The sequence below is a fragment of the Simochromis diagramma genome, unplaced genomic scaffold (genome assembly GCF_900408965.1).
Source record: "Simochromis diagramma unplaced genomic scaffold, fSimDia1.1 OVJJ01000715.1, whole genome shotgun sequence".
NCBI lineage: Eukaryota > Metazoa > Chordata > Actinopteri > Cichliformes > Cichlidae > Simochromis > Simochromis diagramma.
Window position 1 is genome coordinate 363,737 of NW_024387128.1, and position 15,634 is coordinate 379,370.

The 15,634-nt window shown below is 40.9% G+C and overlaps 1 protein-coding gene across 1 annotated transcript; it reads left to right on the forward strand.

Annotated features, from left to right (window-relative positions):
• The first annotated feature begins 14,252 nt into the window (after positions 1-14,252).
• LOC120743451 lies at positions 14,253-15,199 on the forward strand. The gene is made up of 3 exons (XM_040047094.1): positions 14,253-14,357; positions 14,502-14,784; positions 14,912-15,199. The coding sequence occupies exons 1-3, from the start codon at positions 14,266-14,268 to the stop codon at positions 15,182-15,184; spliced, it is 648 nt and encodes a 215-aa protein (XP_039903028.1). The 5' UTR covers positions 14,253-14,265; the 3' UTR covers positions 15,185-15,199.
• Positions 15,200-15,634: the final 435 nt, after the last annotated feature.

A 15,634-nucleotide genomic window follows, 5' to 3' on the forward strand; every position in this document is an offset into this window, starting at 1 on the left:
AATGCCACCAAGTTATTATTTAAGAAGTGTGGTTTTACTCTTGTTCCTCTGGATGAATTAAATTTTAATATGGGAGAAAAAAAAACAGTCTAATTGGTTCACCTACAAGCAAGAAGACTCTGCATAAGCTAGTCTTAATGTTGACCATACACATATGGTCAATGTATGTGTATGGTCTATTAATCAGGGTCTATGATAACCAAAACCTATTTTCATTTCATGTGTCACTGAGCTGTGAACAGTATTACCCACAATGTCAATTTGTCAAGTGTGAGTAGTAGACTTTCCTTGCAGGTTATCATTGGTATCATTGGATTTATCAATACTTAATGATTGATGGATATCGATACTGCTTATTGACCCTCGTGTTTTTTGACTCTTTTTGATATTTCTGACCATTTCTTTGTGTAAAATTAAGACATAACAGTGTTGTGGCTACTTTTTCCTGATTGTTAAGCTTACCAATAAATGTTTTTAATTTCAACCACATACAAACGTCTTGATGCATTCTCAATCATCCAGGAAAATAAATCTCCAAAAGTTGATTCTGTTCATCTGGACGTAGCGTTTTGTGGGAGAAACGTTTTGTCACTCATCCAGGTGACGTCTTCAGTCTCAGCTGACTGCAGGTTTCCCCAATTCTTATAAACAGTACATTTGCATAATGAGGAACAATGGGCTGGGAGGTCAGTTCCTTAATCATAATTATGCAAATTCTCATGACCATTGATCAACAACCACTGACCAAAACCCACTGATCAAAGACCACTGATCAATGGCCATGAGTACCATTCACAGAGAGTTGGGGAATGGCTGCAATCAAAGCATTGTAAGATGGTGACAGATGTACCCTTAGGCCCCCTCCTCGATTCAGAGATGGTCTTTCCCTTTTCACGTAAATGGCCTCCTTGACTCGGCCCTCAAACCAGCGTTCCTCCCTGTCCAGGATGTTACATCCTCATCCTTGAAAGAGGCCTGTAGGTGTAAATAGACTCCATCCGCTTTGCCAGAGATTGTTTGGTTTCCCCGATGTATAAATCATGGCAATCCTCCTGGCACTTAACAGCGTACACTATGTTACTCTGTTTGTGTCGGGGGGGGAGCTGCAGTCAGCTGAGACTGAAGAAGTCACCTGGATGAGTGACGAAACGTTTCTCCCACAAAACGCTACGTCCAGATGAACAAAATCAACTTTTGGAGAACCACATACAAAGCACATATATGGGGGGTGTTTCAATAGATAATTTCCCAACAGCTGAAAATATTTACAGTATAGGTCACACTAGCTTCCTTATGTGAGACCCCATGATTGTGATTTTAGTGTCCGATTACAATTCTCTGAGAAGTTGTTGCTGCTGGATGTCAGAGCTAAGGTTGCTGCAAGTAAATAAATAGAGTAAAGCAGCTGCAAAGGAAGTTTAACTTGTCTACTGCTTGTTTAAACAGTGTTGCATTTGTAAGTCTACTGGTACCACAGAACATATATCGCAGTTCTGCACAACTGTGCAACTGTCATCTGTCTTACTTTCCAGCTTTTCAGTTTACATAGTCTCAGCCGTTGCAACTTCATCCATTGGTTAGTTAAGTCCCGTTGTGACGCCTCAAGCTGAGGATCGATCCTGACGTGATTGATGTTCACCTCCAGTATCCCAATTCTGATGCTTGGTCAGCTCATGTGAGGGCTGGCCTGCTTTGTTGTAGTTCAGAACAAATGTTGGCACTTGGCTGTTTGTTTGACATGATGCAACCTAAAATAAATCAACAGTTGACTTTTACTATGGATAATTAATTTAACTGATCTTGTCCCAAACAGTAAGTGTAGGAATATTTGACTGTCTTGTCAAAAGCGTGATACTAAAGCATTTTATCAGACTAGAGGAGTTGTTTTGTAAGTCTCGTTCCTATCAGCAAAGTCTTTTACACCGGTCATTTGATATACTTTCATTATAAAATTATAAACCGTAGCAGCTTTTTTTTAATAAAAAAAAAGAATTTTACGTTGGCACCTTGAAGTGTCAAAGTAACCTATCATGTTCCCAAAGAGAAAGAGGCAAGAGGGAAGGGAAAATGGGACAAAATGAAAGAGGAGGGAAGCAAAAAGGAAACAAAAAGATAGTGTGACATGGAAGAGAGAGAAAGGAATGTCCTGGACTATTTTCTAACTGCTGCCAAGAGACTCAGCTGCTATTAACTGACACTTCTGAAACAAGTGCAGGAGTGTCATTCATTAGCTTCAGATCATTGAAAATGATTATAACGCCACACTGTGACATCAAAGGACACATGTTGGCTTTGATTAATCATCACTTTTACTCACTTTCTCTTACTTTCCCCCTACTGTCACCTCTCTTCAAAACAAAGAGTGTTTTTCTCCCCAGGACTGAGCAAGTAAAGAGACTCTCAATTAGAATCTCTCTCCAGCTGTGAGGTTCAAATAGGCTTTTACTGATAACGGACTTTTTAAAGTTGAAACAGATTCTGATATTTGGCTGGAAGATGTTGAAAAATAACAATCTGTGCTGATATTCATCTTTACATTTAACTGCTTTCATATCTTAGATCCAAGCCAGAAATGAGGCAGGATGGCATGTCCTCCAAAATATGCTATGCAGAATTTAGAGCATCAGACATCAGAGCCCCATCAGAATATCTTAACGAGTTGAGCTTGAGGTCAAAGCATATAACCTTTGAAGTATTTGTTAATTTTACCTTAAGTTAAATTAATCAAAAAACTCTGCTTTCATCAAGTCAAACATAGACTATAGTTAATGGATTTCTAATTTTAAATTACAGCCAACATCACCTTCATACACAACAAATGTCTCCAGCAATCTTTACAATTTATAATGAGGTACACAGACAATGTTTTGTCTATAACAAATGACCTTCTTATGGCAGCTGATTCCGGTCTCCTCTCCATCCTTATTCTCCTTGATCTGAGTGCAGCCTTTGACACCATCGCTCATCCCATTCTTCTTAGCAGATTAGCTTCTATTGGTCTCTCTCATACTATATTAGCCTGGTTTAAATCATACCTGTCTGACCGCACTCAGTTCATTCAATTAAAATCCTTCACTTCTCAGCCTTCTCCTCTATCTACTGGGGTGCCCCAGGGATCTGTCCTTGGGCCCCTTCTTTTCATCATTTACCTTCTTCCACTCGGACATATTTTTCGTAAATATAATATTCAGTTCCACTGCTATGCCGATGACACCCAGCTTTACCTCTCTACCAAACCCGATTCTACTCTTCCTCCACCCTCCCTTATCCTCTGCTTAGCTGAACTCAATTCCTGGTTCTCCTCCAACTTTCTTAAACTCAACAGCAATAAATCAGAACTTCTCCTGGTCGGCACTAAACGATTGCTATCCAGAATTAACAATTTCTCTCTCACCATCAATAATTCGCTGGTCCCTATCTCTCCCTCTGTGAAAAGCTTGGGTGTCATTCTTGATAGCACATTATCCTTTAATTCACATATCAATAATGTCACACGTGCAGCATTTTTCCAACTCCGTAATATCAATCGCCTCCGCCCTTTCCTCACTCCTCATGCCACTGCTATTCTCGTCCATAATCTTGTTATCTCTCGAATTGATTAGTGTAACTCACTATTATTTGGCCTTACACAAAAATCCATTAACAAGCTCCAACGTGTCCAGAACTCTGCTGCCCGTATTATTACTAGAACTTCCTCTACCCACCACATCTCCCCAATCCTGAAGCAGCTTCACTGGCTCCCGGTTAAATTTCGCATCCATTTTAAAATAATCCTCTATACATTTAAGGCTATTCATTCTCTCTCTCCACCATACCTCTTTGATTTAGTACAGATGAACTTCCCATCCCGGTGCCTCAGATCTTCATCTTCTCTTTCTCTCTCTGTTCCTTCTGCTCGTCTGATTACAATGGGGGGCAGGGCTTTTAGTTGCTCTGCCCCTCGACGTTGGAATTCCTTACCCCCTGACCTCAGAAATATTAGTTCATTCCCTCTTTTTAAGTCCACCCTCAAAACTCATCTGTTTAAAATTGCTTATGTTTAAACCTCTGTATGCTCTAACTTTTATCTGTTATTCTTATTATTGTGTATATTTCCAGTTTTTGTGTTTTTATCTGTTGTACAGTGTCCTTAGGTGCTTTGAAAGGTGCTAGTTTTAAATAAAATGTATTATTATTATTATTATTATTATAATATTTTAAATTACTGTTTGACTAAAATAAAAATAAAAACTGTATCACAAAAATATTTTTGATGCCCCAAAACATTTTGTTTAATGAAAACAACCTACTGCGGCCATGTGAGTTTTCACTGCTGTGTTTTTATAACAAAAGCATAAGTATCTAAATGTTGCCACCATTGTTACTGGACATTTACACTTCTATGAGAAATCTATCCCGAAGTTAAGTCGTGAGCACAAACCCCTCTGAGACACAACGGTGTAACCTGCACTTCCCTAGAAATGTAACTACATGTTCCAGTACACACAGTGATCGGTTTGTTTGATTCTTCAGAGATCTCTCCTACTACTTTTTGGCTGCAGTTTTTTCAATTCATCAGTGAGAGAATAAGTGTCACGTTACAGTGTCAATACAAGGACTCCCAAATGAAAAGTATCCATAGAATGAAATTATCCAGGAGGGAATGCACAAAGAAGTGGAAAAAATTGAGGTATACAACATCTTTGTCTCTGAAAAAACAATGCCAGGTTACACTGTAGGTGCTGCAAAAATTCCCCACTGTAGACTAAATTAGGTCTTAGGAGGTAAGAATTGATTTTTAACAAAGTGTGTGTATGCCTAAACTTGAGTGGTCAACAAACACCCCAAAAACACTGATTAACTTTCCAGGAAGCAGATACAAAGTTAAAGTGTGCGTTAGTGTGGTTAAGAGATTGGTGCAGATGGATTTAAATAAATGGTGTTTACAGCTGTATTAATGCTGCTAAATAACTCGTGTGTTTTACATTGTGATCAGGGGCATAGTGTTACGGCCGAGAGGGCCAGGCTGTGGGTGTGGACTCAAATGCAGACACAGAGAGAGGCAAAATGGGCGTGAACACAGTGCTTTATTTACAGTGCCTAGTGAACTTACAAAGCAGGAAACTATGGATGCTATGAACTGTGGAAGCTATGAACTGTGAACATGAAACTCTGAGTGCTATGACTAGGTGCTAGATTTCACGGATGGATCCGGGGAATGGAAAAAAGGGGCAGTGGCTTGGATGGAGGTACGCAGTCACTATAATGAGAGGAGACAAGTAGTCAGTGGCAGTCTAGTGAATCACAGCTGAAGGATTAGACTATGGTGGTTAGGGCTTACGCGTTGCAGGTTTAAAGTGTCATGCGAGGAGGGGGTGTCCAGGGGGTTCCGGGTGAGGAGTGTCCAGAGAGGATCCAGAATATGCTTGGAGTGAGGGGCTTGGCAGGGAGGCAGGCAGGTGTAGTCCGATGATGGAAAGGAAGCAACCAGATGACAGAACCAGCGTCCAGGCGGAGATGTGAGTAATCTAGGTTGGGAAGCGCGACTGCCAGGTGGGTCCTATGACAAAGAAAACACGGTGAGGAGAAAAGCAGTAGTTAAGGGTTCTCACAAGGGCTTGGCGGCCTAGCACTAACATGAGTTAGCAGAAGATCTGGCAGAGGTCTGTTGTGAATGCTGGTCTTATATGCTGGTGACTTGATTGGAACCAGGTGTGGAAGCTGATTGGAGTCTCTGCCTGAAGGTGGAGCCCAGCGGAGTGGAAAAACCCCGTACTCACCCGGACCATGACACATAGTTGTGATGGAGCACCTACATTAAGCTCCAGTTTAGGTTGTTGGCATGAGTAACTCCCCAACTCCAGATGGCTCCGCCCCTCCCTGAGCCTGGTTCTGCCAGAGGTTTCTTCCTGTTAAAAGGGAGTTTTTCCTTCCCACTATCGCCAAAGTGCTTGTTCATAGGGGGTCATATGATTGTTGGGTTTTTCTCTGTATGTATTATTGTAGAGTCTACCTTACAATATAAAGCACCTTGAAGTGACTATTGTTGTGATTTGGCGCTGTATAGAAAAAATTGAAACTAAAAATGAAATTGAATTTTTATAAAGAAAATATTTTCTCATGTCAAATAAAGTATTGTATGCATGCAATGTAAACTAAGGCATATGTTCAAGGCTGTGTTCTTGTAAGGCTTTCTTACATTAATAGGAGGCAAAAAGAGTTTTGACAGTGTTTTGCTGGATGATATAAATTTGTATCTGTTTTTGTGTCTGCCTGTTTAACTGAGCGAGTTTGAATCTGTTAGCCTTTAAAAAACTTTGTGGTGGCTATAATGCAGGAGTGAAGTGAGCATATCAGGATTTGGGTTAGTGTTAGCGGTGCGGTATGTATCCACTCCTGGAAACCCTAAAATAGAAAAGCTCCTAACGGAAAAACGGTTTCTGAAACAAAATCTAACCCTAGACAGGTCGTTGGTGAACTAGGAAATGGTAAGAAGGTAAGGTGACATTTACTTGTCCAGAACTATCCTGTTCATGATCATCAGGCACATCAGCAGACTGCAGTCAAGAGCTGCTTCAGCAGCAGCATGGAAGCTTCCTCTCAACGGCAGATAAAGCAGAGTAATAAAGCCTTCTGCAGGAGGTCATGAACGCTGCTGCTTCATGATTGCTTCCTGAGCTGCAGGGCAACAATCAATCCGCTCTGTTCTCCTCTCTCACTTTCTTTTCACCTTATTTATATCCCTCTTTCCTCCACACCTCTACCTGCTGCTGCCTTTGAATGTATCTCTGCTTTTTTACAAATTTTCTTTCTCCTTTCTTCTGTACTCTCAAGACAACTCATGCACAGTAAAAGATGATTATTGTCTCTTTGTGTTTTTTTTGTTTCTGTGAATTCTCTGTCTGACAAGAGAGCAGAACTTGATATTTTTTGTGTAAAATTAAACTTTTGAAGCCTGTGTTGATTACATGAGCCTCACTTCTTGTCAAATCAGTGGAGAAATCCTGTAAATTATCTGCCGCTGTGATAATTTCACAGGCTCCCTCCTGGTGTTCATGAATTTCGATACAAGATAAAGGTTCTTGCCAAGGTTGTGATTCTATTATGCTACAGTACACTTCTTTATTCATCACATCTCTGATTCCCACCTCTCTCAAATATGTTTTCCTCTTCGCTGTAGCAGTTACTGCAGCCTCTTCTTTTGGTAGATTTTTTCACCGATGTTTCCTTGTATGCCTTCCTCCTCCTTCTGCATTTGGCTTTCTTTCTCTTCGGCTTTGCCTTACTCTTTTTTCATCCAGCCTACAGTGTTTTCCCTTCCTTTGGAATCAGTGTTATTTTTCTTTCAGAGGACATGTCCATAGGCATAGGTCCCACATCCTCTTCATGTAACGCTATTCTCTGGGGTTACAAATTCTCATCTTTTGTCCATTTATGCCTCTTTGTTCCAGTAACACTTCTCATATGTAGGTCCTGTATGTACTGATGTGGAACTTGGTAATCCAGGCAACATCCAATCTGGTATGGCTTTAGCTATATATATACAGTGGGGCAAAAAAGTATTTAGTCAGCCACCGATTGTGCAAGTTCCCCCACCTAAAATGATGACAGAGGTCAGTAATTTGCACCAGAAGTACACTTCAACTGTGAGAGACAGAATGTGAAAAAAAAAATCCATGAATCCACATGGTGGGATTTGTAAAGAATTTATTCGTAAATCAGGGTGGAAAATAAGTATTTGGTCAATAACAAAAATACAACTCAATACTTTGTAACATAACCTTTGTTGGCAATAACAGAGGTCAAACGTTTACTATAGGTCTTTACCAGGTTTGCACACACAGTAGCTGGTATTTTGGCCCATTCCTCCATGCAGATCTTCTCGAGAGCAGTGATGTTTTGGGGCTGTCGCCGAGCAACACAGACTTTCAACTCCCGCCACAGATTTTCTATGGGGTTGAGGTCTGGAGACTGGCTAGGCCACTCCAGGACTTTCAAATGCTTCTTACGGAGCCACTCCTTTGTTGCCCAGGCGGTGTGTTTTGGATCATTGTCATGTTGGAAGACCCAGCCTCGTTTCATCTTCAAAGTTCTCACTGATGGAAGGAGGTTTTGGCTCAGAATCTCACGATACATGGCCCCATTCATTCTGTCCTTAACACGGATCAGTCGTCCTGTCCCCTTGGCAGAAAAACAGCCCCATAGCATGATGTTTCCACCCCCATGCTTCACAGTAGGTATGGTGTTCTTGGGATGCAACTCAGTATTCTTCTTCCTCCAAACACGACGAGTTGAGTTTATACCAAAAAGTTCTACTTTGGTTTCATCTGACCACATGACATTCTCCCAATCCTCTGCTGTATCATCCATGTGCTCTCTGGCAAACTTCAGACGGGCCTGGACATGCACTGGCTTCAGCAGCGGAACACGTCTGGCACTGCGGGATTTGATTCCCTGCCGTTGTAGTGTGTTACTGATGGTGACCTTTGTTACTTTGGTCCCAGCTCTCTGCAGGTCATTCACCAGGTCCCCCCGTGTGGTTCTGGGATCTTTGCTCACCGTTCTCATGATCATTTTGACCCCACGGGATGAGATCTTGCGTGGAGCCCCAGATCGAGGGAGATTATCAGTGGTCTTGTATGTCTTCCATTTTCTGATGATTGCTCCCACAGTTGATTGTTTCACACCAAGCTGCTTGCCTATTGTAGATTCACTCTTCCCAGTCTGGTGCAGGTCTACAATACTTTTCCTGGTGTCCTTCGAAAGCTCTTTGGTCTTGGCCACGGCGGAGTTTGGAGTCTGACTGTTTGAGGCTGTGGACAGGTGTCTTTTATACAGATGATGAGTTCAAACAGGTGCCATTCATACAGGTAACGAGTGGGGGACAGAAAAGCTTCTTACAGAAGACGTTACAGGTCTGTGAGAGCCAGAGATTTTCCTTGTTCGAGGTGACCAAATACTTATTTTCCACCCTGATTTACAAATAAATTCTTTACAAATCCTACCATGTGAATTCATGGATTTTTTTTTCACATTCTGTCTCTCACAGTTGAAGTGTACCTCTGGTGCAAATTACTGACCTCTGTCATCATTTTAAGTGGGGGAACTTGCACAATCGGTGGCTGACTAAATACTTTTTTGCCCCACTGTATATATGTATTATTATTATTTTTTTATCATATTCTGATGTAAGCTATGTAAGTAGCATTTAAGGCCTACCCTGGTAACCTTTGTTAGATGCATGCCCAAGTTGGGATTTGTACCAATGAGATGATTCACACCAGCTCTCCAAAGAAGCTAACTGTACTCATCTGCTAATGGATAAGACACACCTATAATGGCTAAATAAAGGCTGGATGGTCCTGATCCCCAATGGTCCCCTGAAGCAATTGATATCATTCTACCAATAACCTGCCTTAGCACCTCATGGAAGCTCCTGTCAGGCATCATAGCAGATAAGATAAACAGGCACATGGTTCAATACACGAGTGAGGCCCTGATAGGAATTGAATTGACTTAAAAAAAAATTCTATGACTCAGTGTTTCACACATGGATCCCATCCAGCCATTCTTTTCTGCTTCTCCTTATGAGGGTTGCAGGGGAGCTGGAGCCTATCCCAGCTACCAGCACCTTGAGACTGTACGCTAAGAGGAGGGAGGAAGCTGGCAACTAGTGAGTATCAACACCACTATCCATCACCATTAAACAACAAAGATCCATGAGTGCATCAGAAAGAAGATCATAACTGATCATGTGCTTAGTGAATACCTCAGGCAGCAGTAACACAAAAAAGAAGAAGAGCAAGAAGAGGAACAATCATAGAAGGATAGGCCTCTGCACAGCAGACGAATAGAAGACTGGATAGAAATGGCTGATATTGAAAAAAGACTACCAACCAGAGATGGGTAATCTTTACATCACAATAGAGGCTGGGGTCTACTCTGAGCAGATCAATAGAGGCTGGGGCCTACCAATTTGCAGAGCCTGCATTTGGCAAGAGCCCAGAGACAATCCTGCACATAGATCAAAATTGGATACGCACCCTACAGTGGTTAAGAATGACCATGCTGAGCTTCTGTGGGATACAGATGGACAAACTGGACAAACCAACCAGACACAGTAGTGGTGGACAAGCAGAGGAAGAAGGTGGTAGTGACAGATATAACTATAACATGTGATAGCATAAAACTGGGTGAGAAGCTCCAGTAGGAATCATTCCAGTTCCCAGGAATGAGATCTCTGTCTAGAAAAATGCAATCCTAGGGACAGCAAAATTATTGCTATATACAAGGATATATGGTATCCTTATATCCTTCAAGCTCAGGAGCTTGAGGGTCTTGCGTTGCTGTTCCTAGATTGCACTCTTCCAGACAGATATCTCAGATGTCGTTGCTGGGATCTGCTGGAGCCACTCATGAAGTGTGGGGTCATTGCGCCAAGTACTCAGATTACCATGGGGACAACTTTTGCCTTACTCTCATTATCTTCTCTCATTCCTCTTTCAGTCCTTGGTATTTCTCAAGCTTCTCAAGATCCCTCATCCTGTTGTTGCTATCACTTGGTATAGCCACATCTGTCTCTATGGCTGTCTTCCTCTGTGTGCCCACCACTACTATGTCCAGTTGGTTACTCATCACGAGTTTGTCCATCTGTAACTGAAAGTCCCACAGGATCTTAGCTTGGTCGTTTTCAATCACCCTAGGAGGCGTAACCCATTTTGACCTTGAAACTTCCATATTCAGTCCCACTTGGCACAGATACTCGTGTGTATGCCTGCAGCGATACTGATTAATTGATTGATTGAGTGATTGACTGACTGCCTGAAAAGCAATGGAAACCTATCAGAAATCCTTAATCAATATATGCTGGCAGTTTAAATAAAAGGAAAGGCATTACTTCACCATGGCACTGACCTTTCTATACATTTCAGCCAAGTGAGTTATATATATGTGTTGACTTTTCTGTGACGTACAGAGAAAAAAAAAGAAAACAAAACTCACTAGAAGCTTCCCTTTGGCAGAGATAAAAACTAGGTTTTGGCAATGTCTGTAAGACACAGTATTATCATTGTCTGGCAAGGAGGAAAATTGTGTCTGTCAGCATGCTCATTTATAATGAGCCTCTTCGACACACAGAAATGCATATTTGCCATCAGAATTAAAGCAAACACACAGACTAGTTCATTAAGCGAGACAAAAGGGAGGCTGTGCAAGCGATACAGCAGAAATTTGTTATCTAAACTAAACAAAACACAGTAAAACAATAGATTGGGGAAATTAGCAAAGTCAGTGACTGAAGCAGTAGCGATAGATTGGACATGTGAGAAAGGTGAGGGGAAAATAGGAATTTAGAATGGTACCAAATGTGAAAAAGAACAGGTTGTAGTGACTACACGCTGAGAAGATAAGAGAAAGTGAACCAATTAACAAACTTTTATATCCGGGAGCATTCACATATAATGTCCATTTATATGGTTGCTCTCCTTGACCTGAGAGACACAATTTTTGCTCTCAAGCCTGCCAGCCTGCCTTACCACTTTGCATACTGAAATCCAAACCCAATTTGACATTACAATGCATGCAGAATATAGATAACAATGCATTTAAGTTTATACACTAATACATCAGATGTTAGTGTTCAGATTATGCAAATAGGTACAGTTCAAACTGTCAGTCACAACGTAGAACTATCCTAAAGGAAACCCTTTAATGCTTTATCCCTTTATGACCCCTGGAACTCATTGGGGATCATAATTCAAAAAATTAATATAACTTTGTATTAAATAAGACATTTACCAAGCTAGCCATTGTGACCATAAACTCAACAGAAGTAAGCAAGAAGTCAGTGGTCATTTTCTCGTAGAGTTCTTTCAGAAGGCGCTGACCAAAGACTGCAGGTTTGGAACAGATACATCTACATTGGTTACATTTTTCAAACATGCCAGCTCTTGCCACGCTTATATGCGTGTACCCACGCTGCTGTCATTCCTGGTATAAATGCTGGTGAGTCTCAGTTACACGCAAAGCTACTGGTGTGTCTCAACAGCATGTGATACATCAGGATACGTAATGAGGTAACTTATCAAAATAAAACATGTACGGCTACAGTTGTGAGGGCCAATATTTTAAACTATGCTATGATCTTTTCCTAATGCAACAGGAGGCTTTTAGTACCTAAGCCTAAGCAGCAAAAGACAGCAAAGTGAAAAATTAGTTACAAAGAAACAAATCAGCCAGGCGGCAAAAGACACAAATGTCATAAAGGCATCCTGTGGCTGAGAGTTCAGGACTTTTACAACAAAAATAAGCAGCTGGAACTTTGCATAAAGGGTTCCCTTTAAGTCATTTTGTGTAGTATGAGAGCATGTTTTTAAACTATGCACTTTTGAAGGGAAATGACAAATTGACAGAAAATGCGAAATGTCCCCAAAGTAGGGTGCTCTTTGTTCCGTTTGCATGATATCTTATAGAAGGGATGCATTTGACTGAAGCAAATGAAACAGGTGCTCTCATAGTCATCTTGTTTGCATGCCAGGAAATAAGCACATATCTTTTTTGAAAAAGTTATTCTTGCACTTTGGCACTTTAGAGTCATGGTATATCAAGAAAGTAAATCATCGTCATCAGCTTATTGTACATGTCACTGACTTGCAGTATTATTTGCATCATCAGTATGCACGCCCCCTGTTTCATATTCTGCCATTAGGTGTTGTGTTGCAAATGCATAACAGTGTATTTCAAGGCGTCACTCCATAATTTATGACCCCCACCCTCCAGCACTGACTCAGCAGGTGTCTCAATATGTTGAATGTATAACTTGGCCTACTGTGAATAAACACAGGGAAATGAACTGTGTGCCTTTCACTGTTTTCATTTCATTTGTTTCACACTGTTCTCAGGCACACCATTATCAAACAGCCTTCACCCTCTTTGAATACATCTGACAAACCAACATACCTTCAGATGGGACACAAGGAGATGGTATTTCACAATGTGTATGTGTGGAGAAAATGTGTGCATTGAACTTTGAGAAAAATGCAAGATAAGTGCTTTTAAACAAGTAGTGTGTTACCAAGTCATTGTCAGCTGGATTGTTTTGATACACTGTTCCAAAAAATAGTAATGTCAAAGTATCTTACAGTTTTGTACTGTCTTTCTAGAATATCATTAAATTTACATAAGTAGACTGTGATTTTACATGTCAAAGGTAAAATAACATAACATCACTGTAAATATAGTAAAACACAATTTACTTTTTAAAAATATATGTTTTTGTACATATGCATATTTAGATTGTAAAAATACTTTCACAAATGTATCATAATTTCACAAATATTTGTCTGTTATGTGAGAGAATGATCTGTTAAATTCAAATGTAATACTATGGAAAAATATATAAAATGATCGAAAATTAATGAGAATAATCAATAATTAAAGGAGTATTTGAATTATAATTTTGCTGAAAATTTCATGTCATCCAGGTCTGATTCAATAATTCAGAGGTAACAAGTGAAAATATAATTAATAGGAATAAAAACGAAAAAAAACATAAAACATTGCACGGCCACGCTGTGCTAATTATATATTTTAAAAAATAAATGTAGAGGTAGGAATTGCAATTACAGTTTTTCTCGATTGCTTAAACACTATAACCAGGCCTCTAAACTAAAATTTCAAAACCGTAACGCTATTGTTCAAAAAGCTCACCCATTTCCCTGAACTATAAACACTATTCCCTGCTTTGACACATGACTCAAATTTGGTGAACTGTTACTGCAAAACTCTACACACAAATCCCTACATTTTACAGTGCTTACACCATGTAGTCATTTAGAAAGCACTAGCATGCAATAATGTTAACTTAAGTCAGCATAGCTTGAGCTCAATTAGCACACAATTAACCAGGTGGAAACACTAGGAGTCAAAATTTAGCACACACCAATCAGAACCCGCAATGCATAGATAAAAGGGCCAAAGTCAGCTCATTCAGGTTTGAAACAATGACAAAGAGATGCAAAGGAAGAGGACGTGGTGGAGAAAGAGGACGTGGTGGAAGGAGGAGGACGTGGTGGAAGAGGAGGAGGAGGTGGAAGAGGAGGAGGAGGTGGTCTAGGACAACAGGAAGGTGGTGGAGGAGGAGGGAGAGGTGGAGGAGGAGGAGGACGTGGTGAAGGAGGTGGAGGTGGAGAACGACGGCAACAAGGAAGGGGAAGAGCAAGGGCAAGAAGACAGTCAGTCTCGGATGAAATTCGAGCCACTTTAGTTGACCATGTTCTTGTCCATGGGATGACTATGAGGGAGGCTGGGCAACGAGTACAACCAAATTTGAGTCGCTTCACTGTTGCCTCCATCATCAGAACCTTCAGGGAGGAAAACAGGTAGGTGTACTTGCAGTAAGACTGCTTTGTACAGTAACGTTTAAGTTACTGAACTTATGTGTCTTGAGTTTCAGTATGTTTCCATTATTTGCCTGTAAAATGAATGTGTGACAGTTACAGTAATGAGTGCTTCTGTTTTTGTAGGACACAGAGACGACCACCTGGTGGAGGCAGGTTAAGGCTTTTGTCGGAGGAGCAAGAGAGGGAATTTGTAAACATGGTAATTGCAAATAATGTAATCCGCCTGCAAGAGATGCAAAGGAGAGTGATTGAGGATGATCATCTTTTTCGAGGCATAAATGCCATCAGCCTCTCCACAATTGACCGCATCCTCCGAAAGAATCAATTCCGGATGAAACAGGCATACCGAGTCCCTTTCGAACGAAACTCTGACAGAGTGAAAAACCAACGTGTGGAATATGTTCAGGTATGAGTTTTGATACTGTATAAAGTATTGTGTACCATCACAGCATGGCAGTTTATGCTGCCATTTCAGCACTCTTGAACTGTGGTTCAGGGTACCGATTGACTCTACTGTGTTATGTGTTTTGCAGAGAATCTTTGAGATTGAAGGACGGCCTGTTCCCCATGAAATAATCTTTGTGGATGAGGCAGGTTTTAACCTGACCAAAAGAAGGAAAAGGGGGAGGAACATAATTGGCCATCGGGCTATTGTAAATGTCCCTGGTCAGCGTGGGGGGAATGTCACTATGTGCGCAGCCATCAGCCAACGAGGGGTACTCCACCGCCATGCCGTACTAGGACCCTATAACACTATGCTTCTCCTTGCTTTTCTTGATGGTTTACAGTTTTTTCTGAATGCTTAAACCCTAACTGTGATTCCTGCAGCACAATCTCTAAAACTATTCAGACTTATAGCAAAACCACTCACTGAGTTTGCAAAACTAAAAGCACAAAAACTGCTTTGCACTCAGTTTGCAATTTTGTAACACACACTTTGCAAAACTGTAGGCACAATTCACTGCACAACACTCAATTACCAAATTTCCAACACACTCCTAGCAAAAGTATACACATGTATGGCTATCATTAACACTAATTTGCCAACTGTCTGGCACACTTTCACATGTGAAAACTTTTTTAGATAATTAGTTCACTTTGCAATCAGCCTAAGCACTATAATACAGGTAAGCTGTGTGTGCGGAGTACAATGGAGGGAGCAGAAAGAGTGAGAAGTAGAGGAGGCCGAGGAAGAGGACGTGGAGGTGAAGAAGTAGGATGAAGAGGACGACAAGGACAAGGAGGAGCAAGAGGAA

Bases quoted from the DNA above. Each gene is read 5' to 3' on its own strand.
- LOC120743451 (XM_040047094.1), top strand. From the start codon at position 14,266: ATGACTATGAGGGAGGCTGGGCAACGAGTACAACCAAATTTGAGTCGC. The intron at 14,358-14,501 runs GTAGGTGTACTT...CTGTTTTTGTAG, and splicing joins ACCTTCAGGGAGGAAAACAG to GACACAGAGACGACCACCTG. The intron at 14,785-14,911 runs GTATGAGTTTTG...TGTGTTTTGCAG, and splicing joins AACGTGTGGAATATGTTCAG to AGAATCTTTGAGATTGAAGG.